Source organism: Coloeus monedula (genome assembly GCF_965178545.1).
Source record: "Coloeus monedula genome assembly, chromosome: 1".
Lineage (NCBI taxonomy): Eukaryota > Metazoa > Chordata > Aves > Passeriformes > Corvidae > Coloeus > Coloeus monedula.
Genome location: NC_138781.1, coordinates 7,524,536 through 7,549,661, shown reverse-complemented (window position 1 = coordinate 7,549,661; position 25,126 = coordinate 7,524,536). Strand labels below are relative to the sequence as shown.

Below are 25,126 nucleotides of genomic sequence, written 5' to 3'. Positions count from 1 at the left end.
CAGTTCTCTGAATGCAGACAACACTGAGGAAAATATTATACTACACATTTAGAATGAATTAAATCAATTGACAGCTATCCAGCCATAGAGAAAAATAATGTAATTGTAACTGAGCAGCAAAATGGTTCTGCCTAATAGTTAAACATCAGTGAGCTCCTCTGTGTCTAATAAAATGCAGATCTCATTATCTGTTTGTTATGTGCATCGAGAGATAACTGTTCAAGTTGAAAAGTATAAAAATTTGATTTAATTCAGTGACATTTTGGATATAAGAGGGTCAGGTTGGCCTTATAACAAAAAACAGCTTGGGGCATATGGAAAGGAGTGTAATTGAAGATAAAGCTCTAGCAAGATGAGTGGAAAATGTAATAAGAGTTCAAGCATACATTAAACAAATGCACCCTGGCCCTCACACAGTAATCACCTACGTGTGCCATAAGGCAAACAGCAAATGTAATTGACTCCCTGAAGGAAGATCATTACAGCTTTGGTGCTTGCTGCCTCATGCCACAATTTCTTCTTCCATTTGCAACACTGAGAAGTCAGATGTGGGAAGTCCTGGGATCCTGAGGCTGCTCTAATTTATGTAGGGAATAGAGCCAGCTCTAAATAAACCTAGAGACCTTTTCGGTGGCTTCTTCAAAGATTAAACTGGTATCTGTGAGTATCTGCCACATTGTCAAAGATTAAAAATGACCAGCATTGACATGAATATGGCAGAAGCCTCAGTGATGAAGGAGGAGGACGGTCCTTTGAGGAGGAGGATGGTCCTTTAAGCACACAGGAGAAGTAACAAGTTTGGCTGTACTAGGCCAAAATAAAAAGAAATCACTTCTTTGTAGCCTGGTGTCTTGAAGGGGTTCAATGTGATCTTGTGTGTGGTATGGCACTTGTCCTGTTTTCCCAATTCCTGGGCATTTTTAACTATATTTGACTGTCTACAGAGGTATCAGGGATATGGTAGAGATGAAAGACCTTACTAAACACTGAAGGAGCCACACTTTGAACTTAAACTTTCCTTGGCCTCAGCCAGTTCACAGAGGAGTTAGACCTGGAGACATTAACGGAGTGTAGGCTTTCCTGATTCAGAGATCTATCTGCTCCTATCGAGGCAGCTCCAGCATATCACAGAGCATATCCTTCAACTAACCAAAACAACTGGGGGCTTACAAAGCCTTTATTTTCCTGAAAGCTTCCTGTAAGCCAAAAAAGAGAATCAGAGCCAGAACTGGCTTGAGAGAATAAGCTGTTTACCTGCATTTGTCCTCAGCTTAGGCTCTGATGAGAAAGTCCTGACAGTGACATCTGTTAGTTTGAATCCCAACTTCTGGTTAGTACTCAATAATTGAGATCAATAAAACAGACATACTCTAGGTATCAAATCAATAACTTTTTTTTTTTTTTTTTTTTGCATTCAAGAGTGGCAGACAATTAGGGACTTCAGTAACAAATGTCTCATTTCATAATGTTTCCTGCCTGACATACTAAACAGGCAGAGTTCTAGATATCAATTTCTAATTAATTAAGATGGCTCCAAGGTCCCGTTAAGGTTGATCAGTTAAGAGCAGTGGTGGATTTGTCTCTTGATGTCTTCAGATCAAGACTCGATTATTACCTTAGCTCAGAAAAGGAGTATTTGGGGTTACATTTAAGGGAAAATTATAAGAAAAGCTGACTGGAAGACCTACTGGTTTCTTCTGGCCTCGAGGCTGTTATAAGAATGCTGTCAGAACACATTTTAAAAGAATGTCAGTGTAAGTTCCTCATTTCATTTGAAACTATGTGGGAAATAGAAATCAGGTTCCTTCCACAGAAGAAGAAAATGGGAGTTCAATCCAGCAACAGCAACTACTTGTCTGCATAGTGCAGTCACATCCATGTCTAGGCACTGGGAGCTTCCCAAAGCTGCAGCCACAAACATGTGACAAATACATTCAGCTTCTCTGTACCATATCACAGGCAGATAACTTTGTCTACCTGTGTCTGCATTTAAGGATGTGCAGACACCTGTCTTTCAGCCAGCCTGAAAATGCTTCTCTAAGCTTCAGCATTTGGGAAGGCCATAAAGCAGAAATGTGCTCCCAGGCTGGGGCTGCTTTTAGGGACAATGATCAGTTCTGCTCCCAGTGCTCCATGTGGGAGGTTAATCTAAGTGGCCTTCTGGCCTTACACTTGATAAGTTGGAGGAACTTCTCTGAAGACGATGCAGTTGCTGTGAAAATATGTCAGCAATGAAATATTTTTCAAAGGTTTTAGCACTAAGACCCCATGGCTACATATGAATTTCCCTGGTGGCACAGGTGGGCTCATGTAGCTGCTGCCCTCTGTCTCTGCTCCAGAACAGGAGCCCTGAGTCACTGCCTGCACCAAGCCAGCACTGGGTTAACTGAGTCAGGAGAACCTGTGGAAAACCAGCCACTTTTAATAGATTGTTCCCAGAAAGATCAGCACAGGTCACCCCCGAGACACTGGAGCTTCTGTGTGAGCATAGTGACACATCCTCAGGCGAGTGTCTTCTGTCCATTCCTCTTTCTGGATGAGTAAAGGAAATATTTAACTATCTGGACAACATGCAGAAAGAGAGTAATGTAATGTCAATGTGTGTGTCAATGTTTTATCAGCACAAAGTTAGGGTTTTCACTCTACTCGTAAGCACAAAGCCATAAATGAATACTGGAGATCCTCTCAGAGCAGTACCCAGGCTCACTCTTCACACTGTTCTGTAATATGCTCTGCAATACCACCAATTTAGTTGCCTTCTTCTGCATTTATGCATTAATAATGTAAAAATAAATACAAGTGTTAGTGTTCTTTGAATAACATAAAAAAGATTTGGCACAAGTAATGCCAAGTTTGTTCATTTCTAGAAAAATTCATTTTAGTAACTCCGTCTTCCATTGGCTTTTTTTCAAGCCTGCAGGAATGAAAGCCCAGGCTCAAATGAAAATTTTCATTCTCCGTTGTTTCACTGATACTAATTTACCCCAATGGAAAGCCTATAAATGATGTAAATCTTGACAAGCTACAAAGAAGGGCTACAGGGATAATTACCCACCACACTTCACAAACATTTTTTCTCAGACTCAGAAAATACACAAAATTTGGTAGGTATCTTAGTTTGAGCAGAAGCAAAGACTTCAGGTGCAAAGAATGGAGTCTATAAATTATAGTATCACGTTTTATTTGTGGCAAATTATTTGTTTTTTCCCAGAATACTGGGAAGACTTGCATTCTTCTTTCCTGGTGTAATACAGTCAGGTCCAAAACTCATTAAGAAAGTGTTATAATGTTTTATGTATATATTTATATATGTATATATATATATAAGTATGTATGTACATATATATATATGTGTAATTTATATAGAGGTGGTTATTGCCAGTCTGAGGGAAAGACAGAAAGAATTTATTTGTAAAGGTGAATGAACCTTTTGCATTCCTAAGCAGGTAACACAAAGGACTACATCCCCTCTTTTAACACTATGTCTCACCTCTGACAAAATCGCCCTCATGTTAAGATGTGCTAATGAGAGCATTCTCCCCCCTGCTCATTTATGCACAGTTATAGTAAAGCTATAACTTGTTACTTGGCACTTGCAAAAAAAAAAACCAAACAAACAAACTTGTAACTATTATATTAAAAAAGAAAACTGTCAAGCAAATGACAGGGGATTCTCAGTGCAGTTCTGGAATTAGAAGGGAATTGAAAATAAAACTACCAGTTCCAAGGGAGCCTTTTAGGATTCAGTGTTGCTGTACAGATAATAAGAAAGTTTTTAATTATAAATCATATTTGCCATTGCAAGCAGTCCCACTAAAGGAAAGAGGAAAAATGCATAGACAGCTCAAGCCAAAACAGAGCCCTCTGTGTACCTGTTTAGATTCAGATTAAAAAGCCGATCTTATTCACATTAAGAAATGGGAATGCAGATAATGCAGGCAGCATGCCTTCTGGGATTTTCAACAACTTTCCAGGCACATGGAAACTAACATCAGCTTTCTGTAAAACACTAGGTACTTTGTGAAGACATATTTTGTTGGAAAAGTAACATCTAGAGAGGCAGCTGCTACCAAACAAGTATGTATTATTAACAAAGGACTCAGAAAGCCTTCTGCTCACTGGAGTAAAACAAATATACAATTTAATCTAAGCTCCGAATTTAATTAACCACAAGATAAAAAAATCGAGCTGTTGTTTTTTCACAAGCAATTACGCCTAAATATGATACCGTAGGTGTGTATGAATTTTTCATATAATCATTTGTGCACACAAATAAGGCATTTATGCAAGCAAAGACTAATTGTCTGCACAAATCTTGTTGGCTCAGTGGGCTTTCACCTCGTGCAAGCAGCACCCATTACAAAATTTAGATCACATTAGAGTTTTTCTGGAAACATGCTCATGAAGTTCTCTGTACAGAGTTCTGGTAGTTAAGAGATCAGGGGTGTGTTTCTAGCACAGGTAATGTACTGTTCACATTATTGTGGACTCTTGTGGACATACATGTGTACGTGGCCAACGTCACATCAGCTCAGAGCACTCTAACAGGCACAGCACCAATGGCCTTATCCTGCTCTCCTTCTGCCTGGGCACTTTGGAGGCCCTGTGTGGTACCTTGGTTTGGGTTCTCACCTGCCAGTGTGCCCCTGTGCTCCTCTGGCTTGTGGAGATGGACCTTTGATGGGCTGATGGTCCCAGGGATGGGCCTGGCAGCAGCTTGCAGATTTGGGCTCCCCCTCCTTCCATTGTCACTCAGCTTGTGCAGATGAGCTTTACCTCATAACCTGACAAAAACATATTGAGGCTAAATACAGGTGAGCACTTTGCTGCACGCCTGAGTAGTGAGACCAGCCCACTGATTTGACTTAGTTCTGTGTACTGACATGAGCAGAAGGCAGAATTTATTTCTGGCAAATACATGGGATATTTTTCTTGTTCAAAAATGTACTTTTCCAATCTAGTTTTCTGCTCTTATGGTCTGTAAATGAGATCATACACATGATGCGAAATTGGAACTATTCATTTTTGTTAGAAATAGTCTAATTACTAGAATTTAAATATTTTCTTGACAGGTGACTCATGAAATACATAAAGAAGTAAAAAATATGTTCATTAATTTAATTCCACCGCTTATTTTGAAGGCACTTGAGGGGAAAAATTTGTGACTCATGGGAGTAATCTTTTCTTCTGGGAGTGGTCATTTTGAAGACAAAAAATTGTGAATAAAGAAAGCTATTTCTGTGTGAGATTAGTAGCACTGCCAATAATACAACAGCCTATCTGTGCAATGCCATACTGAGATCTACAACATTTCTTATCGGGGACCACTAGAACTGACAGGTGTCTAAACTGCTACCAGGCAAGTTTTCTGTAGAGTTGTTGCTGTGCATTGTTTCATGGCACATCACAGACAAACCCTTGTTTTGGTGGTGCTGCACAGCTGGTCACCTGCCTGACATCTGCTTGAGCCTGGGCAGGATTTTCTGAGTCCTCCTGCTCTCACCAAGCACAGCTCCAGGGCTCTGTCCAGGAGCTGCTTTCAGTGCTTATTCATTTGGGAGAGAGAGGATGGGATGGCCTCATTCTTCCCATTTCTAGCAAAAGTTCTGTTGTTAAAGAATATCCAAAGGATTTAGGCACCCAGTGGCCATCCCTAACTTGTGCCTCAGCGAAGTTACTTTTACTCCAATTGGGAAGAGGAAGACAGACCCAAAAGTCCATGTTCCACATCCCAGGTCAGGGCCACAATTTTATCTTTGCTATGCAGGACAGAATTTATAAAACAATTTTCTTCTGGTAAACCTATTATAGTTAATTCTTAACCTTTCTCTTTTTTTCACATTTCATTACACTTCCATACTGTGGATGGAATTACACTTTATTCTTGGATTTTTATCATAATTAGTTAAAAAGAAGTATTTAGCCCTAAGGATAATTACAATTACCCATATAAATGGGTACTTTTTATTTGTGGAAAACTGCTTTTGCAATGAATTTCAATGATTTGATGCAGTAATCTGACCTATTGCTAGAGAATTTTAAAATTGCTGTGATTTAAAGTAGCAAATTCATCTCATATTCTTCTGGTTTGGCAAGCTGAACAAATGGAAGATCCAAGGTGGTCCCACCCAATGCTGCAATAGCTGCAACTCCTGCTGAAAGTTTGGGAAGGGGCAGTATTATGAAAAATGTGTGCAGGTTGTTTGCATTATGTTCTTTGCCACTATTAGCATAATGCCTGTTTTGAAATACTTGTCATCTTGGAGGTGTATGACAAACCAAAAATTATGTGACTATGGAAAATCCAAAATATTGGAAGGCCAGGGGAACTCATTAGAGTAACAAAAAAAATAAAAAATAGGCAGAGAAGGGAAATCAAGAGGACAAACTCTTGGAGGACAAAACTTTGGTTTTCTTTGTGTGGAGTGGGAATATGTGATAGTGTATGGGCTTAGGTATAAGGAAGGTATTCCTGTGAGAAAGGGCAATTTAGTGATCACACTGAGAAAGATGAATTTAAATAATGAATGACATCAGGAAGAGAAAAGGACTCCGAGAAAAATGTGGAACAGAAAGCTGAGAGGTAGTGATATTTATCGAAGAAAAGTGAAAATTACCAGTGTTGAGAGATGCAGATGATTACAGAGGCAATGAAATCCAGCAGGAAAGGAGGCTCAGGAAGCAGTGGTGTTAATGAAATATGGTAGATCAAGAAGAATAAGAAAAATATTTCTCTGCAGGTGAAGGAAGATTTTGGTCAAAATAGTTCTAATTCAGTGTGAAGAAGTCAAAATGGATCAAAGATGGAGTTGGAAAGAGTGAAAATTACGGAACTAAGAAAACAAAGGCTGGGCACAGCAGCCTGGAAGGTGGTTATAAAGGAAAGCAGAGCTCAGAGAAGTCTTTTCAAAGTCAGTCCAGGAAATACATGGGACAGAAGAAAATGACTCTGAACAAAGGCTATTAGAAAAGATAGAAAGTGAGATGAGAATATGAATTGTTGAAAGAAAGGTATAAATGGATTTAAAAGCAGATGGCTATTTCTACCTCTTTCCTGCCCTACAATAAAAAAGTGTACCATATAAATGCTTAAGGACTTTTTAGTTTGATTTTCACTTTAAAAAGTAAATTTCATTGGGAGGGTGGGCAAAACAATAAAACTTTCAACTAAAGGGTAAGATTTCTTTCTGGAGTGGAAAAAGAACAGGTGATAGGTTGGGTATTTCTTATATAGCTGGAGTAAAAAGGGGAAGATGTCATGTGGAGATCCAGGAGACCTGGAGAAAGAGAGGTGAAGCCTTTAGCCAGTAAAATTTTATCCAGTAAAAGTAAATAAATGACTTGTAAACCTATTTATAGTTTCTACCATTGTTTCAAGAATAACATAGGTAAAAAAAAATACAGTTTTCTCCTGGGAAGGTGAGACAGGCCTTGCAGGCAGGACGGAAACAGTAGCTGCCCTGTATTTTTATTTCACTAAGTCTTACGATGCCATCTCTTAAAAGTGCTCTGAGTATGGGAGGGAAACATTGTCCGCATCAAAGTATTATGAGGGGGTCCAGAACTCCTTTGAAAAGCAGTGTTCATTATATAGATACAATTATATTATATAGTATTTATATTTTAAACACCCCTGTCAATGCAACGATGTTTAAAATATACGACATGAATCAGGCTCTGAAAGTGCTTGTTTCTTCCTGTTGACCATAACTTACATAAAGTGATGATTTCTGTTTTCTGTTATCTAAAATAGTTAGGTAAGATACATCCCCCTCTAGGTGGGAATGGTTCATTATCAATGTAGAAGGATGTTTTGTAGTTTCTGAGGGGAAAATGCCTTATTTCGGTGGGATTCGACCTTATAGAGCTTTTCCAACCTTAGTGGAGGTACACGCTGATTTCGGGAGTAGTCAGTACGTCAGTAGTCAGTCACTGATGAGCTGGATCTTGGAACACACCCCAGAACTATTGGCTGCCGGTGGCGGCTGAGGGGGCCACGGGCCGCGTCCCCCGACAGCAGCACCGAGGGGCGGGCCCGGCCCGGGGCGGGGCTTGGGCGCCCGGGGGGCGGGGCCGGAGGCGGTTGCCTTCCCTCCCCCCTCGCCAATGGGCGGGGCCGGGTAGCCCCGCTGCCCGCCTCTGTCGTTCGGGGCGAGTCCATTGCATCCCGCGCGGGGGGAGCTCCGGACCCGGATGCTGTCTGCCGGTCCGGTTCGGAGAGAGAGGAAGGACCAGGGATAGCGCCTGTGGATCAGAACCAGGCGCGGCCCTGCAGCAGCGGTGGTGGCTGATCGGGCGGGGGGAGCCGCTTTGTCGGTGCGGCTCTCCCCTCCCCCTTCCACCCCCCCTACGTCCCGGCGGGGGATGGTGTGTCCCGCAGCGCGCGCCTTGCTCGCGCGGTTCGGCGGCTCTGCGGGGGGAGGGGGACGGGAGAGACCCGGGCCCCGGCGGCTTTTCCACAGTGAGCGCGGGGGAATAGCGAGCAGGGGGGGAGCGCCCGCTGCTGCCGGCCGGGACCATGTTGGCCGACGACGAGGAGGAGCTGAAAGTCCCGGAGGAGATGTTCAAAGACGTCAAGTTCTTCGTGGTGGGAGACATCGACCCCAAGGTACCGGGTCATCCCTTCATATCATTCCCGCCTTCCCTTCGTCTCCCCCCCTCCCTGTGGGGGGGGGGGCACTGTGGAATCGCCCGGCTACCACGCGCGGGCTCGAGGCTCGCGCCGTCTCACGGGGAAAGGGCGGGAGTGGGGGGGGACCGCGCGCGCCTGAGGGACCGTGAGGGATGGCGGGGGGGGAGGGGAGCCGGCCGGTCCAGATCCCGGTCCCGATCCCGGCCGTGCCCGCGGGAAGCGCCGCCGCCGCCGCCGCCATGGGAGCCGCGGCCCCGCCGCGCAGGCCCCGCCGGAGCCGCCTGAGCGGAGGAGGAGCGGGCGGAGGGACTTCCTGTGCCGGGCCGGGCCGGGCGGGCAGCGAGGGCAGCGGCCGCCGCTCCTCCGACCCGAGCGCTCCGCAGGCCCGGCCCCTCCCTTGTGCCCGGTTCCGTACGGAGATACAGGGACAGGCCATGGGGAAGGTTCGTCATGGGGGGCCGGACTGGCTCTTCCCTCCCACACAAGACCTTCCCGCCTTGGCACGGCCCTGGTACCGCCCCGGGACCGCCCGGTGTGGTGCTGGTGTGGTTTAGGCCAAGGGCCGCCCAGCCCTCCCGCCGTGCCCTGGGGCAGCGCCCTGGGTAATGCAGGTGGCCTTGCAGTGAATAACACCCGAGGTGGGCGAAGGTGGTTGAAACAAAGTTTCTGTGGTGTGTCCACTTAGACAGGTGCTTGAAGTACACCATACTGAGCTTTAGGACAGCAGCTTCTTGCAAGCAGGTTACTGTATGCTTCACAGTGGAGTTAAAGTCTTTGCCTCTCTGGCATTTGCTGCAGTAAGGTCTTAGTTCAGCGTTGGATTCCTTTAGCTTCCTGTCCTGGCACTCACTGAGCCTCGTATGCCTTATAAGTGACTTGGAGACACAGGCACTGGCCTGTTCAGATGGTTTTCATGCCTATTGTGCTAAAAGAAATACAGTCTAGGATGAATACAGTTAAAGATCAAGATGAAAACTTTTTTAGACAGGTCTTTAGATATAAAATTTAGGTCTTTAGACATAAAATTTTTGACAAAAAAACCCCCACAGCAGCAGTATTATTATTATGTGTATGAGGACGAGTGCAAAAATCCTGTAGGACTCTTGTAAATAATTTGTCATAGAAGTAGTGTCCTGAAAGGGCTGTACTTAGCTGTGTGTTGACATAGGAGGACAGTGAGCAGCTTTCCCATAGAGCAAGTAGACAAGCATTCTCTTAAACTGGTTTTCTTTCTCATGTTAAATTTTATTCTTCTTTGCAGTCAGAGTCATTGTCATAGGGCTTTTTTTGCTCCACACTCAGTGCATTGAATTTTCCTCTGCCTGGGTTGGGTGGCAGAGCTGGGTCAGAGCGAGGAGCTGGGCTGGGCTCAGCTCAGGGCCAGCTCTTGGGAGAACCCTGTGTACTGGCTTAAGCCCAGCTGGCAACTAAGCACAGCACAGCTGCTCTCTCACCCCCTACCCAGTGGAATGGGGAGGAGAATCAAAAATTAAGCTTGTAGGTTGAGATATAAATATCTTACCTGAAAACCAGGTAAGATGTAATAGTAAATAATAATTATAAGAAAAAGGGAAAGAAAGAAAACCCCAAGCAAGGGATGCACGATAGAATTGCTCACCGTCTGCTGACTGATGCCAGACTTCGTTCCTGAACCCAGATCAGTCTTTTTTATGGGTAACTCCCCTGATTTATATCCTGGGCATGACATGCTTTGGTGTGGAATATCCCTTTGGCCAGTTTGGGTCACCTGCGCAGGCTGTGCTCTTTCCCAGCCTTTTTTGTACCTCCTCACTGGCAGAGCATGAGACACAAAAAAAGAGTCCTTGATTTAGTGTTAACAGGACATAGCAAAAACCAAAACATCAACGTGTTATCAACATTATCCCATTCTGAATCCAAACCACAGAACTGTAGCAGCTACTGAGAATAAATTAGCTCTTACCCTTGCTGAGACCAGGACACCCAGTCCTGTGGGCATCCTCTGTGGTACCCTGGGGCACCTGAGTACAAGGAGCATTTATCAGGTGTGTTTTGAGCCAAGACAGAATGCAGGAATTATAAATCAAACCCAAACCATTCTTAGAGTGAAATTTGTCCCATTACTGATACAAAAATTACAACTATATTTGGCGCTTTTTACTGCTTCATATACAAGTGGATGCCAGCTTGATTTTTTGCAAAGTTTCCTCCTTCATTTTCTGGGGAGGAGCACACTTTGATCAGCTTAAATTTCCAAATGGTTTCACAGAAAACCAGTTACTGTAGTAAATATTAAACAGCCCTAGCACAAGTGAGCACGCTAATCAAAACAAATCCAAGAGTAAGGGGAAAAAAAAGTAATTTATTCAGGTGAATAACTGCAAACCACTGCCTATTAAAGCATATGCAGCATAAATTGGAAGGGAAACAAAAGTCTGGAATTGTGCCTAGGTGTTCTTTGGCAAATGATGGAGAATTAGGCTGGCTCTCAACTTTAAATCCGTTCCATTCCATTGGGTGCACTTTGCTGCTCACACCTTACTGAGGCTGATGAGTAGATGTCAGCTACTCCTTTTCTTTTGATAAATGCTCTTCCTGCTTTCCTCAAACATATAAACCCAGACCATCGTGCTTTGGAAACACCAGTTAAAATCAATGTTTCCATCAGAAAGAGATAAAAAGTAATGCAATGCAGCACAAGGTCTTTGAACAGGATATTTGTGTTTTGGTTATCTTGTTTAATTTATTTTTTTATGCCCATTGTCCTACTTCTTAGTTTTGAACTATTCCTCTGGTTTCTTCCAGCACAGATTTTAGTGGGAGAGAACAAGATAAAGTTTTTATTCCTCCCCCCCCCCCCCAAAAGAATTTCATTTAATGGGTATAAACCAATACCTGAAATGCAGGATTTTTACGGTGTTCATATTAAGGCTTTTCAGCATTTTATCTTCTAGGTACAGATATATGGCTGATACCAGTATAAGTGAGTTCTTTAATTGTGCCAATACAACTTTTCAGTCCAGGCACTACTTAATCTGAATAAGTTGTGTATTCTGAGAGGAGTTTTGAAGTTGACATAAGCTAAATTAGGAAGAATCTTTTTCATGACACATAAAATAATCAAATGAATAATTATGTATCATATTTTTAGTGTTTAAACTACTACATGAAAGCAGTGTAATCTTTTGTATAAGCAGACGTTTTGCACAAGTTCTGTAGTGCAACATTGTTTTGATATTAAAAAAATCATAGTTTTAGCACATTATTTATAGCTTCTTTCTGATGCTGTCAGATTTGGGTTCTCAGTTTTCATGACGTTCACTTCTTTTTTTAGCCTTCCCCTAAATGAGCAGTTGAATGGGATTGTAACTGTGTGAGACAAGGAGTTTGTGTGCTGAGACTGTTCTTAAATACCTTCTGTTTTCAAAAGTGCTTTATTTGGATTTAGCTTCTCCCACTGGAATGATAGTATCCTGTGTTTCTTGATGGTTAACTGGATTTCACGCAGGAAGGTGTATTTAGGGGATTGGTGTGCAAAATGGAAGCATTCACTCCTGTTTCTGGCTGTGATGACAAGAACAGCAAACTCATGATCAATTTTCTTGGTTATTTTAGGGTAATTCTTTTGGTAATATTCATCCATTGCAGAAAAAAAGTTGATTTTTGTTTTTTCAAATGGAGTTTTAAAGTCAGGTACTTCAGCCAGGAAATGCCAAAATTGCCTCCTCAGTGAGTGATGATTTTTCTATCTTTGTTTCTCTGCTTAGCAGAAATGCTTTATAAAATAGCCTGATGCTGTGTTTTGGGAGAGTCTCTTTTTCAGTGCTTCTTTGTCCTAGTGAGTGTACAGGGTAGTAAGTAATTGCTCAAGGACCAATTAATTAGTATTTTGTTTGATGAATGCATTGCCTTGCTCTCTGCTGTTCACTGTTGTGGGCAGAGCATCCTGTTTTGAAGGGAATGTCCCCAGCAGGTTTGCAGAGACAGGCATCTGTCCCTGGCAGGTTTTGGAAGATGAACATCACACCAGTTTTGTTCTAAATCATTATTTCGGAATAATAAAAGGGAAATGAAACAATGATCTTAATTGGCATTTTGAACTTTTGAACTCTAGACTGTAATGTTTTAAAACATATCTCTCTTCTTCCCCTCTACACCTCACTACCTTCCTTCTCTGTTCGAATGAAAGTCTTGTTTTTTGGGGCACAGGGCTGGATTTATCACTCAGATCTCTACAGCAGAGCTGAGAGAACAGTGAACTCTTAAAGCAGCATCTGCTATTTGGGCCTTGCAAAACTGGGAGTGAGATGTGCTTTGGTGGTTGGGAGGTGTTTTGTGTTCTCTCAGGACAGAGCAGTGGAGTGAGGCACTTCAGTTCCAGCTCCTAAAGGTAAATTTAGGGAGCGTGAGTCCTACTTATGGTTTTTTTTTTCTTCTGTATTTTGCTAAATCACTTAGTCCTTAGAATTCAACCTCCTACTTTAAAGTATATTGAAGCACTTCCAGAGCTATGCTATGCAAAACCAAACACTTAGAGGAGCTTTCTTTCCCTGCTTGAGGGAAATTTGTTTTCATATGTTTTTTTAGGAATACGTATTTTGGAAAAACCTTAACATTTCCCCAACTCCTACCCCATTCTCAGTTATTTTGAAAAGTAGATGTTCAGATGGAATGATGAAAATATAGAAGAGATGTAAACCTTTGGCAGTCAGGTTTTAAATGTAATATGTTTGGCAACTTCAGGAAAGTGCCGGCCGCCTACAAGAGGACAGCCAAGAGAGAAGGTCATATTAATGCATCCATCCAGTGTTAGTTTCTTCTTGCAGTAATGTTTTTCTCCTATAAAAGTTGCTAAAAATTGTTGGCTTTTCCCTGTTCTCCTTTGGCTTTAGGTTATCCAACTTCTGAAAGCTGGGAAAGCAAAGGAAGTTTCTTACAATGCACTGGCCTCACATATTATTTCAGAAGATGGGGACAATCCAGAAGTTGGAGAATCTCGAGAAGTTTTTGATCTCCCTGTGGTAAAAGTGAGTGACTGATCCATCCATGATATTGTTGAAGTACTGACATAGATATTTTATTGTTTTAACAAAATATTCGTCTTTGGATGATGACCAAATAAAACGGGTCTTTAAAAATGTTACCTTCTTGTTACACAAACTTTTATCCTCACTTGACTTCTATTACAGTTCTGTTCTCACCTTTCTGTTGTTGCTCTATTGTATCTATCATCTGTGAGATGATGTCCTGCTAGCTCTACTTTAGAAGTATTTGTGATGGGAAGGTTCTTACAAGCTTCTGGCAACAGAAAACTTTAATTTAGAGTAAGTAGTAGATTACTGAGGGGTGTTTTTAAACACATATATAATTGGCAAGGTGCAAAATTATTTTGATGATTCTGCATATGTATACTATGCTAATTACGGGCTATAGGAACTTGTAGAAAATTGGGTTTTTTCCTCTTTATTTTAGTTTTTTAAGGGGTTTTATAGTCTTTTTTTTTTTCTTTCTTACACTGGAATTACACTTTCTTACACTGAAAAAGCAGTATTTTGTTACTACCTTGCAATAGTGGGATATTTTTTCAGTGAAAAATTATGGGCTTCGTCTTTGCAAATGTGAACTTGTCGCTCTGGAAGTCATGAGAGAGATTGGAAGAAATAACACTAGAATTTCAGTGCTGGTACCTTTGGGTGCATGATTTTGGTTTCTTTTTTCCATATGGGTACAGGTGGCAGTAGAGGATTTTGATAGGTTTTGTCATAAGAGTTCACCTGATGGTGTAGAACTGTGAATTAATTCTAAAAAATGAAAGCTGCTTTGGCTAGGGACCCTTACGGTTTTAGTGGGTGTGCTGGTTAATTTTTAGTTCCTTTTTCTGAAGTGCTTTTTGGTGTAATTTTAACTTCATAAACAAGGAAACTGCTGCCATTTTCATGAGAAGGAGGGACATCAATGTCATAGAGAGCAGTTCCTGCGTTCTAATGCCACTCAGATAATTTAATTTGCTTCATAACTGCCATCTCATTTGCCAGATGAGAGCAGATCTTTCACTAATGTCACTTAGTTTGACCTGAAAACATCACAGCATGATCTGTAATCAAGAAGATCAGACTAAGTATTAAGGGACTGGAAGTCAGAGGCAAAAGTAGCTGGTTATAGGGAAAAAGGAAGATAAAAACTTAAGGAAGGAAAATACCCTTTTTTTTTCCCTGAGGATCGGGGAGTTAGAAGTTAAATGTTTTTAGCTATTTTTTGTATTATTCCTTATAAGGGAAAGAGAATAACAAGAACTGGGATGCCATAAAACACTGTTGCCACAATATATTCTTTTGCTTGTCTTTGAGGGAAAGTAATTTTATACTGAATGTGATGTTACTCTTTGCCCATTCTTCCTTATTCTGTTGAATTGGGACCAGTGTCCTACATCTCCTTCATTTGCTGCCACCTCCCTGTGTCCCTTTGAGCCCTTCTGTCCCAGAATACTGTCAGGTAGAGGCCATCACTGCTCAGCAGCCAGCACTGTTCTGTCTTTAGAAAACTCATTCTGTGTAAGGTTAGGGTTCTTCACTCCTTGGTGATGCGTGTGGGGTGGGATTATCTGAATTATTTTTTCTTAAAAGCAAGGAGAACTGCAAAAAGGGAGAGGATGAATAAATGCTGTAAATGGCATGGGAGAAGGGAGTTGCTGCACAGCCTTTGAGCTGTCTTTATGCGAACTCTTGCAAATAAATGAAGTCTTTTTTGTAGACTGGGTGCAGTGTCTGTGAAACACTTAGACTTCCAAATCTGGAAAACATGTATTAAAACTAGCTATAGCATGAACTTGGAAGGTAATTCATGTAGACCAAGGTTTTTAATGTCTTGTGGGTTTTGTTTTCTTCAGCCTTCCTGGGTGATCTTGTCTGTTCGCTGTGGAGCTCTTCTGCCGTATCCTTTTAAGTTCAAAAATCTGTAGAAAACATGGATACCATTGAAGGATTCAAGACTGTTTCAAATAGGTACTGCTTAAACTTCTAAAATGATTGCAGGTGTTCTGCCTGCCAAGATTGCAGTGTGCTTGGAGCTTCTTTGTCTTCAGTTTTCCTGTCCCTTTGCCTATTTTGTGTTTCACAGGCACTTAGAGGACAACTGTTATGAAATGGAAAACAAGTGGTGGTAGGTGCAAGAATCCAGGTGTTCGTATTAGGAATTCAGGCCTTCATGTGCTTCAGGGATTCAGAATTCCTGTTTTATACCTGGTAGTTTAAGGTGCGTGCCTGTGCATCGCACTGTGTTTCTGTGGTGTGGTCTTGGCTAGTGATCTTGGTCATTTTTGTCTGGACATAATAAATGTGTTTATTGTCCTTTCATCATCAGGATGAGAGTGTTTAGTTGCTTATGTCACACATCTCTAAACTTTTTTGTGTCCATGAGGAGTGTTCACAAGAAAAACCCTTGGAATTATCTACATTTTCAGGTTTAAGTAACCTAGCGTTTCATTATTGACGTTCTTTCACGTGAAGAAGTTGCACTATTAAAAAATTTGTCTTCCATCTGCAACCAGGGTTTTTTAAAAGGGTGCTCTTAAGAGCTGATGTTATTGGATACCCAGAAGAGAAATAAACATGAAACAGCAGAGTGATGCAGTCCATAACTAAATTGTAGCAATAAATGTGGGAATGTAGCCCTCAATGGCTATTGCTCAGGAAGTCTTTATTGTGGGAACATTGGAATGGCCAAATGAAAAGACCAGGTCTCAGTAGGGTCTTGTTCTTCAGTTGCATGGAAGAAGGAAGTTTTGTACACCTGTCAGCAATAAATACGTCCTTGGACTTTTGACTTTCTAGCACTTCATGTCCTTAGAGCATGGTGGGTTTAGGTTTTACTCTGAGTCTTATTGTGCTCACTAAAATGGGTTGTTAAGTCTTAACTTTGTTTTATCCTGTTTCGGTCTCTTTATGACTTCTGGTGCAGTGACATCTGGCCTTTCGTTAGGGATTTAGGTACTGCCATAATGAAAAAAATAGAGTTGTTAATAGGAATAGCTTAGTTTTTCCAGTTGATAGCTTTTGGACACAGTTGAGGCAGAAGTTTGAGATTGTGCATTTTTGTCTTTTGTTTATGTTTTAATTTGGTAATACTCGAAGTGGTCATTGAATTTCTGAAGAACCAAGTCCTAGAAAAATCTTGTGTCAGTTAGACATATGGATCTAATAAGAGCCTTAAGGATTTTATGTTGCCTTACCAATTCTGGTGCTTATTTGATGGGCATTTGCCTCTCAGTTGCTAAAGGTAAAGTTTAATATAGAAAGATTTAATACAATGTAAAAGCACAGTAATTTTGTCTGTTTCTTAGTGGAAGTTGTTTTCACCAGGGAAGAACTTAGGAAGGCAGAGTGTTCTCCTGTGCCTTGCCACTGATGTTTGCAAAGTCTGACTAACCTGCAGTGGAAGGGAAGTAGCAGAAAAATGAAGCTGGAAGCAGACTTAGTGAAGAAGGAAAAAGAGTTTCATGTGTGAAAACCTTGGCTATAATGCCGCAAAGCGGGCTGGCAATTTCTTTCACGCAAAAGCAAGAATGAGGAGGGTGTATTTTTCCATGGTCTTGTACAGATAAAAGAGCACTTCTGGAGTTTCGTTGCTGGCAGGAAAAAAAGTGAGTTTTGCTGTATTCCCTCTTTTGTTTTATTGTTATGCTACTTGTAACTGTTTTAAGAGAGTCTGTTTCACTCCTGTTCTGTAGAGAGTGCAGGCTCCAGGTAAACTGATCAACCTCTTAAAAGTTAAGTACCGACTGTTTGTGCTTTATGTGCTCGCAGTAGGTACTCAGGCAGGGAGTAGACACATGTACCCTTACGAAAGATCCAGTACTGAATTTCTGCCTTGGATGAAATGGAGAACAATTTAGGATGTTCATCAGGCTTGAACTCCTTGAGGTATTCTGGGTAATGGCAGTTACTTATTCTTAAGTTTTAAATTGCTCTGGGCTTCGTCATCAGCTTGCTGTGTGCTGTCTCTTCTGGGCCTCAGAACTTGAGTGTTGCTGGTGTATCTGTCAACATCACGGGGAAAATAATTTTGTTTCATTTAAAAAATCTCTTGTCTACTTGTGACACAATGTACACCTGTCTCTGTAGTCGTTTTTTTTCAGACAAATGGGCAGGGATCTTAAACATAAGAGCATATGAAAGTGTGGAAAAGGGAGGGAAGTTGCAGAAGTCCAATGGTCCGTCTGTCTTTCCCAGGTCCGTTCTGGTTTAGAGTGTTACCAGAATTGATCATAATGTTACAGGTGTCCTGATTCAGTTGAACATCAGGTTTTTTCTTGCCGCATACAACTTCAATTGCAAACAGCAAATGTGCTTTCAAAGATTAAAGTGTTTGAATGGTCAAATACTTGGTATTATCTGAGAAGTACTACACAGACTGTTTAATTTCCTTCTAATGTCACTCAGGAAACTTTCATCTAATTATTTTGCATCCTTGACACCTACTTTCCAGTGTAAATGGCTTTTCTCCAGAATCATGTCAGATCTTCTTTGGAGTCACTGCTTGTCTCTCTCAGGTAAGAAGTGAACCATATTTCAGTCTACTCCAATGTGCATTACATGTGTGATGCTTTGCTTTTTTAAGGGGAGATACCAGTTCTTCTGTTGTACTATGACTTTTTTTTCTCTTTGTTTTCTCTGTCTCTGTGCAGGTTAAAAATTACTCTTCAGTGGTTTTTCTTGTTGTGTGTCTTTGTCATCCTTTTTTCTCTCTAACTTTCATGCTAATTTGGTATTTAAAAGTGATAGGTAATACATTAGCCAGCCTTGTAAATGGTGTGTTGTGGATTACTAACATTCTTTCAGCTGTAGACAGCTGGGTGCACAGAACTAAAAGGCTTTTCTACCTTCCTTTTAGGTTTCATCTGAAGACCGAAGTACGCTGTGGGCTTTGATTACTTTTTATGGAGGGAATTGCCAGCTGAGCCTCAATAAGAAGTGTACTCATTTGATTGTGCCTGAGCCAAAGGGGGTAAGAGTTTTTTACATACACAATTCTTGTAGTTCTCATTTGGCTTCAAATAGTCAAAAATTTTCCATCTCCCTGAAGTTAGAATTCTTAAGACTGTTCATTAACAACTAAATTCAGCAAAATTACGCATTGCAGCTATTCAGTTTTGTCTTGGGGTGACTTCGACAAGTTTGTAGTTATTTTCTGCATGGCTTTAAGCCTGATTAATTCAAAAGATGCCCAGTTTCACGCTGGTATTTGAATTCCTGTTTGAATAAAGAATTTTATTATTTTTCTTGTTTGTCTTAGCCCAATTTTTATATGTCACGGTCATTAGTGATTGTGATGTATAAATCCACAGACACAGAATCAGTGAAGAAAAATGAAGGACCAAATTGCAAAATGGAAGAATAAAACTTGGGCTGGCATTGGGAGAAGAGAAGGTGTGACTATGGGAGATGAATGCTTTTCCTTCTTTAAAATATAGGAAACTTTGTAGGGCTGGGTTCTTTTTGGTGAATATGTGTGCGTGTTGATTTTGACTTTTTATTAAGTGCTTGATCTTTCTTCTGTGGACTGTTTAGAAGGGTGTCGAGCACCATTCTAGTTGTCCCTTTCATCACAATAAAATATAATGCTTGGATAAAGCTTTATTACCTAAAATTTTGTTTGTAAGAGGCAATGAAATACATTAAGAATCATAACTTTAATAACTTACTTAAAGGCTTAAATAATAAGCTTTTTAGAACAAAGGATATTGTCTTTAGCTTGCCAGTCAAGGAACTTAACAAGGTATTAGCATTTCCTGTCTGTAGGGTACAAATATTTTAATGCACATAGTCATTGAATGGGAACAGTTTTATGGGATGATTACTTTTTGCTTCCAGTCCTGCTGCTCTGATACACTACAGGGGAACCTGCAGCAGTTTGTAATGAGAACAGTTCTGTCACTAGGAAACCTTACTTGATTGCTCTGACTAGACACAGGATGATAAAACAAGATTGTTAATAATTCTCACCAGAAAGAAAGAATAAAAACTCGTGTTTGCAAATAAACTTGGTTTCATCTCCAATCTTTTATTATGTATGAATGACAGTTTCATTGTAGGAAATAACTCCAGAGAATCACTCTGAATGTGCTTGTTGTTAATTTATGTTGTTTGACATAAAAGAAAATACCAGCTCGATCACTTTTAAATATTAGATACTGAAATAAGTTTCAAATTTTTGAAAGAAAGTTTTTTTTCTGTACTGTTTTGATGCATGTGAGGGGTTTCCATCAAAGAGGATATTCCAACAAATAGAACACTATTTAGATTCTAATAGATTCTGTGTCTAATCTATTTATTAGTAAAGGAAATGGTGAAGCTTTCAGATTTAAGCTGTATTCCTGCTGAAATGCTTTTTTTTCAGTGATCACCTTTTAAAAATTTGTCTCTGCTTTATTATGAAATTCTGACTTTTTCCCCAAATGCTTTTCCATAGTGGGGCTGGGTTTTTTTACTTTTTTTTTTTAATAGGGGACAAAACATAAACTGTATTTAGACTTGCCTTAATGTCCACCTAAAATCACCTGAATTTTAGTACTGACTGTGATGTTCCTCGCTGCTGGGTTGCAATCTTGGTGATTGGGTTAGAGAAGAATTTTGCAAGTGAAGACATTTGTCTTCTGCAGTTGTGTCTCTTGAGTCCTTAATATTGTAAATGTGGAGAATCTGGGGTTTTTTGTTTTAGTCTTGGAACCTGTGGTTCTGCATAGTAGTGTGGAGTGTGTCCTGTTGGATCTGGGCAAGATCACTCCGGTATTGGACAGCCTCTTGTGATCTCCTTCTCCATGCTCTAGTCCTGATCTCAAAGAGCTTATTTGCAATTTTTGTGTCTTTAAATAATTTTTTTTCCCCCCCAGGAAAAATATGAATGTGCTTATAAACGGGACAGCATTAAAATTGTGACCCCAGACTGGGTACTGGATTCTATAGCTGATAAGAGTAAAAAAGAAGAGACTCCTTATCATCCTCGTTTAATTATATACGAGGAGGAAGAAGAGGAGGAAGAGGAAGAGGAGGAAGAAGCAGAAAATGAAGAACAAGATTCACAAAATGAGGCTAGTACTGATGAAAAATTATCAAGCCCAGCATCTTCTCGAGAAGGATCTCCTTTGGGTGATCAAGCTTTTTCACCAAAATCTACTACTGCTGATAAGGCAAAAGGGGAACTGATGTTCGATGATTCTTCCGATTCCTCTCCAGAAAAGCAAGAAAGGAATTTGAATTGGACACCAGCTGAAGTCCCACAGGCATCTGCAGCAAAGCGTAGGTTGCCTCAAGGGAAAGACTCCGGGTTGATTAATTTGTGTGCCAATGTCCCACCAGTGCCAGGTAACATTTTGCCTCCTGATATGAGAGGCAACCTCATGGCTTCAGTACAAGGTGCCCAAAGTTCTGACCGCCAGGAAGTGATGGCCACGTGGAGTCCAACCGTGCGGACGTTAAGGAATATTACTAATAGTGCTGATATTCAGCAGATTAATAGACCATCAAATGTAGCACATGTAAGTGTTGGATTTTTAATTTATAAGCTATTGGACTTTTTCTTAAGAACTATCGTGTCCAAGAACTTCAGTTTTCTTTTACTGTTCTTAAAATACCCAAAGTTAAAATGTCCCCTTGTTACTTTGAATTGTGGCCAAATTCATATTTTCCCCATAATAAGTAACTTAATTTCTAGCAGGTTCACAGAAGTAAGAATGCATTTAGAAAAAATGTTTAGAAGAGTAAAGCTATGTATAACTATAGCATGGTTTAGATTTTCAGTAAGGACTTCTTGGTAAGAGAGGGAAAAAAAGCATTAATTTAGAATTATTTTGCTAGTTCAGGAAACCTGATTTCCTATCCTTCAAGCTTCTCAGACAGTGCAAGGAATTATTTATGCTATAAACACATAAAACTGTGAAATTGATTGTTCCCACAGTAGGTTCAGTTCTATATTGCATTGTTCTGCTGGGCATCACTAGGCTGTTATATAGTATACACATTATTATGGAGAAGTCCAGACTTACACTTTCTTATGCCACTTGTGTAGTTGAAATAATTGCAGCTCTTGTGTTGAATGTTTTTCTACAAGAAGATAAAAAGCAAGTGAGCATGCTGCATCTGCAGCATTGAAATTCTTAGATGTTTGTGGCAAGGGAGTATGAGAACCTACTGGTAAATGTTAGACATATCTTTATGTGAATAATTGCACTGGTGCCTTTCTTTGGATGTTCATCTGATGGTAAAACTTCAGAAGGTACCTGAATAGTATAGAGACTTCCAGCCAGTACTTAAACACAGAATGTGGTGCCACTCAAAAATGTTGGTTCTGTGCTATTCATGTGACATCTAAATATGGAATGGAAATACAGGCTTTATTTTAAATCTGAGTCTTAGATTCCTCTTCTCAGTGCCTTCTCAGTGTTTGAGGGCTAAGACTTCTGGGCAAGGCCTGAGCAGAACTGCCAACCTTTTGCTCGGTTGGCCAGCATGGGTAAGTTGGCCACCACATGGTCTCCAGCCCAGTCACTGTGCTGTCAAATACACATCAGTGGTGTCCCTGTGGAAGTATTTCTCTGTCAATAGTATTTGCAGAGCTACAGGGCACTTGGTGGTCGTGTGCTTTGGCTTGTCTCTGTTCACCCAAAGTCTGCTGGAGTAGGGGCTGGGCTGTGGTGTCCGAGGGCTGTACCAGGTAGTGTCTCAGGCTGCTGTGCCAGCTCCAGCATGGGCAGAAAGGCTTTGCATCTTAGAATTGTGAATCTGCTTCCTAGAGGGAGGAATACCAGTACTACTTTTCTCTCTATAACTTCTCTTTTACTTTGTGCCCGGAATGATGAGTGCAAGCAAGTCTTGGTGAACGTTGTTGGCAAGTTAGTGTTTAGTTTGAACCTCAGATTTCTGCTGAGTGGCAAGATCTGTCATCATCAGGTGTTTGCAGATACATTGTTACTTTCTGAATATAGCCGTAGAATACTTTAGAAAGTTTTATCCCTTTATTTTGAAATACATGTCCTGAAGCTTCTGTAGTTTTGGCTTTTGGTACTTGTTGTGGAGAGTAGCTCCTCATACCGAACCCCAGAAACATTTTTGTGTGTGTTATTTTTAGTTGTTGAGTGTTTCTACTGTGGTGCTGCTGAGACATGAGTGATGGATAATCGTGGTGCATTGATAATCGTGGTTGCACGTGTGCGATACCAACCACATCAGAATTATTTAGATGACACCTGAGACGTTTTGATGTGCATTGTGAAAACACTTGAGCCACCTCTAATGGAGAGTTGATGGATGTCTGGTTGAGAGGATACAGTTAATTGGCTTTGTGGTCTAGTGGTGGGCTTTGGTTCCTCTCTCACACATGCACATCGTTGAAGGTGACGCTGTGTGTGTTGAGGTGGTGAGGGTAAAGGAAACAAGCTTTTCAGGATTCATCAAAGCTGATTTCATGTTTAAAAGACTTTATGAATGGCAAGTCTAGAATTTCCTATTGCTCCTCATTTCTAATACGTAGTTTATATTAAAATATTTTCATAAATATGTAGAACTCGTCCTAATCTATTAGAACTTTGCCTAATTTTCCCTTTTCTGATGCTTAAAAATTCACTTCCTAACTTGTGTCTGCTTAGTGTAAAATGATTTTTCTAACAGTGAGTTACACTTCTAAAAATAAAATTAAATTCCAGATTACTTCAGCACTCTATATAAACCTAAAATCTAGTATTCTTAAGTAGGGAGGTTAGGTTGTTTTGGTTTTTTTTCCCAAGAAACCCTTAGTGCTCAGCAGATCAATGTTTTTCTTTGTTTTTTGGAATTGAGATTAAAAAACAAGCTATATGTTCCTGAATTGAGATTAAAAAACAAGCTATATATTCCTGAATTGATTCAAAAGAGAACAAGATTCCCGTGTTTCAAACAGCACTAATTAATGAAGGCATCATTAGCAATTTTTAAGTGAAAATAAGTCTATAGAACTAAGCTCTGAATTTAATGGGCCAATGGGATTTTAAAATTAATATTGCAGTTGATCGATGTAATTATTAATATAGTGTTAATAGTCATAATGCTGTTGGAGAAATTATTAATAATACAGGGATGGGCTTTAATCTTAAATTCTACTACAATGTGCATTGCCGTTTATTAGGAGCCACATGCAGCTCCACACATCTCTTTGTGTAAGTCCTGTCTTTTCATTTTGCTATTAAGCAGTTAAAGATTTTTGTTTAGCTCACAAGGTATTTAGGCATAGGGTTCTTTACTTCTAGGAATTGTATTTTCCCAGTAGTTCTTTAAATTTTTTTAAAACTAAATTACAACCAAAAGGTCACAAAAATAATCTTTGTTTTCTAGATATTACAATCACTTTCAGCACCTACAAAAAGTTTAGAACAACAAGTAAATCATAGCCAACAGGGACATCCAAATGTGGTGCTGTTTAGTCAAGTGAAACTAACACCAGAGACACATTTATTGCAGCAGTCACATCAAGCACAGCAGCAACAGCACCATCCTCTTTTACACCTTCAACCTCAGCAACTTATGCAGCTCCAGCAGCAACAACCCCAGATCTCCCAGCAGTCTTTCCAACAGCAGCAGCCTCACCAGTTTCCCCAGCAGCAGCAGCAGCAGCAAGTCCATCAGCAGCACCAGTTCTCCCAGCAGCAGCTCCAGTTCCCGCAGCAGCCACTCCATGCGCAGCAGCAGCTGCACCGCCCTCCGCAGCCGCTCCAGTTCCAGCAGCAGCATGTGTTGCAACAGCAGCTGCAACAGCTGCAGCAGCAACAGCAGCAGCTGCAACAGCTGCAGCAGCAGAACCTGCAACAGCAACAGCTGCAACAGCAACAGCTGCAACAGCAGCAGCTGCAACATCAGCAGCAGCACTTACAGCGACTGCACCAACAGCATCAGCAACAGCAAATGCAGAATCAGGCAGCGCAGCACTTAACTCAGACACCTCAAGCACTACAGCTTCCAGTTGCAGCCCAGCAGCCACAACACCACCAGCAGCAACAGCAGCAACTGCAGCAGCAGCCGCTTTTTGGGCATGATCCAGCAGTGGAGAGTTAGTAATTATTCCCTTCTGATCCGGGAAAAAAGTAGCTAATGGCATGACATGGGGTAGAATATCAAAAAGTAATGGTGTGTTTACAGGATGGGATTGTAAGAAATGCCACTCCTGGCTCAGAACTGGTTTTACTGATTTTTAAGGCAAATGCTTAAATAATAACTAAGGATGATCCAGCAATCTGAAAAACATGAGAGTGCTGAGAACATTCTCTTTTCAAATACACACTTGATACCACAAGAACACAACCTGTACATTCAGAACAGTGTAAATACATAGCATAGTTGTTTTAAATAGTAAATATTTAACCTAATACATAAATACAGTAAATACATAGCATAATTGTTTTAAATTTTTTTTTTCTTTGGAAATAGTAGTAAATTAATGAAGATATCAGAAAGTTGTCACACCTTGCTTTGAATTGTGTCCGTACTAGTTTTG

At 40.7% G+C, this 25,126-nt stretch overlaps 1 protein-coding gene across 2 annotated transcripts in view; it reads left to right on the top strand.

Moving 5' to 3' along the window:
• Window positions 1–8,458: 8,458 nt before the first annotated feature.
• PAXIP1 (PAX interacting protein 1) overlaps window positions 8,459–25,126 on the top strand; it is a 31,053-nt gene continuing 14,385 nt past the window's right edge. Inside the window, exons 1-7 of one of the 2 annotated variants that reach the window (XM_082277086.1) lie at window positions 8,459–8,608; window positions 13,504–13,638; window positions 15,498–15,541; window positions 18,095–18,158; window positions 18,500–18,613; window positions 20,499–21,143; window positions 24,097–24,682. In XM_082277086.1, coding sequence (XP_082133212.1) covers window positions 8,519–8,608; window positions 13,504–13,638; window positions 15,498–15,541; window positions 18,095–18,158; window positions 18,500–18,613; window positions 20,499–21,143; window positions 24,097–24,682 — 1,678 coding nt within the window. In that variant the 5' untranslated portion in view covers window positions 8,459–8,518. Of the gene's footprint in view, window positions 8,609–13,503; window positions 13,639–15,497; window positions 15,542–18,094; window positions 18,159–18,499; window positions 18,614–20,498; window positions 21,144–23,970; window positions 24,683–25,126 lie in introns of both variants that reach the window. The other variant, XM_082277085.1, reaches the window with a different exon arrangement.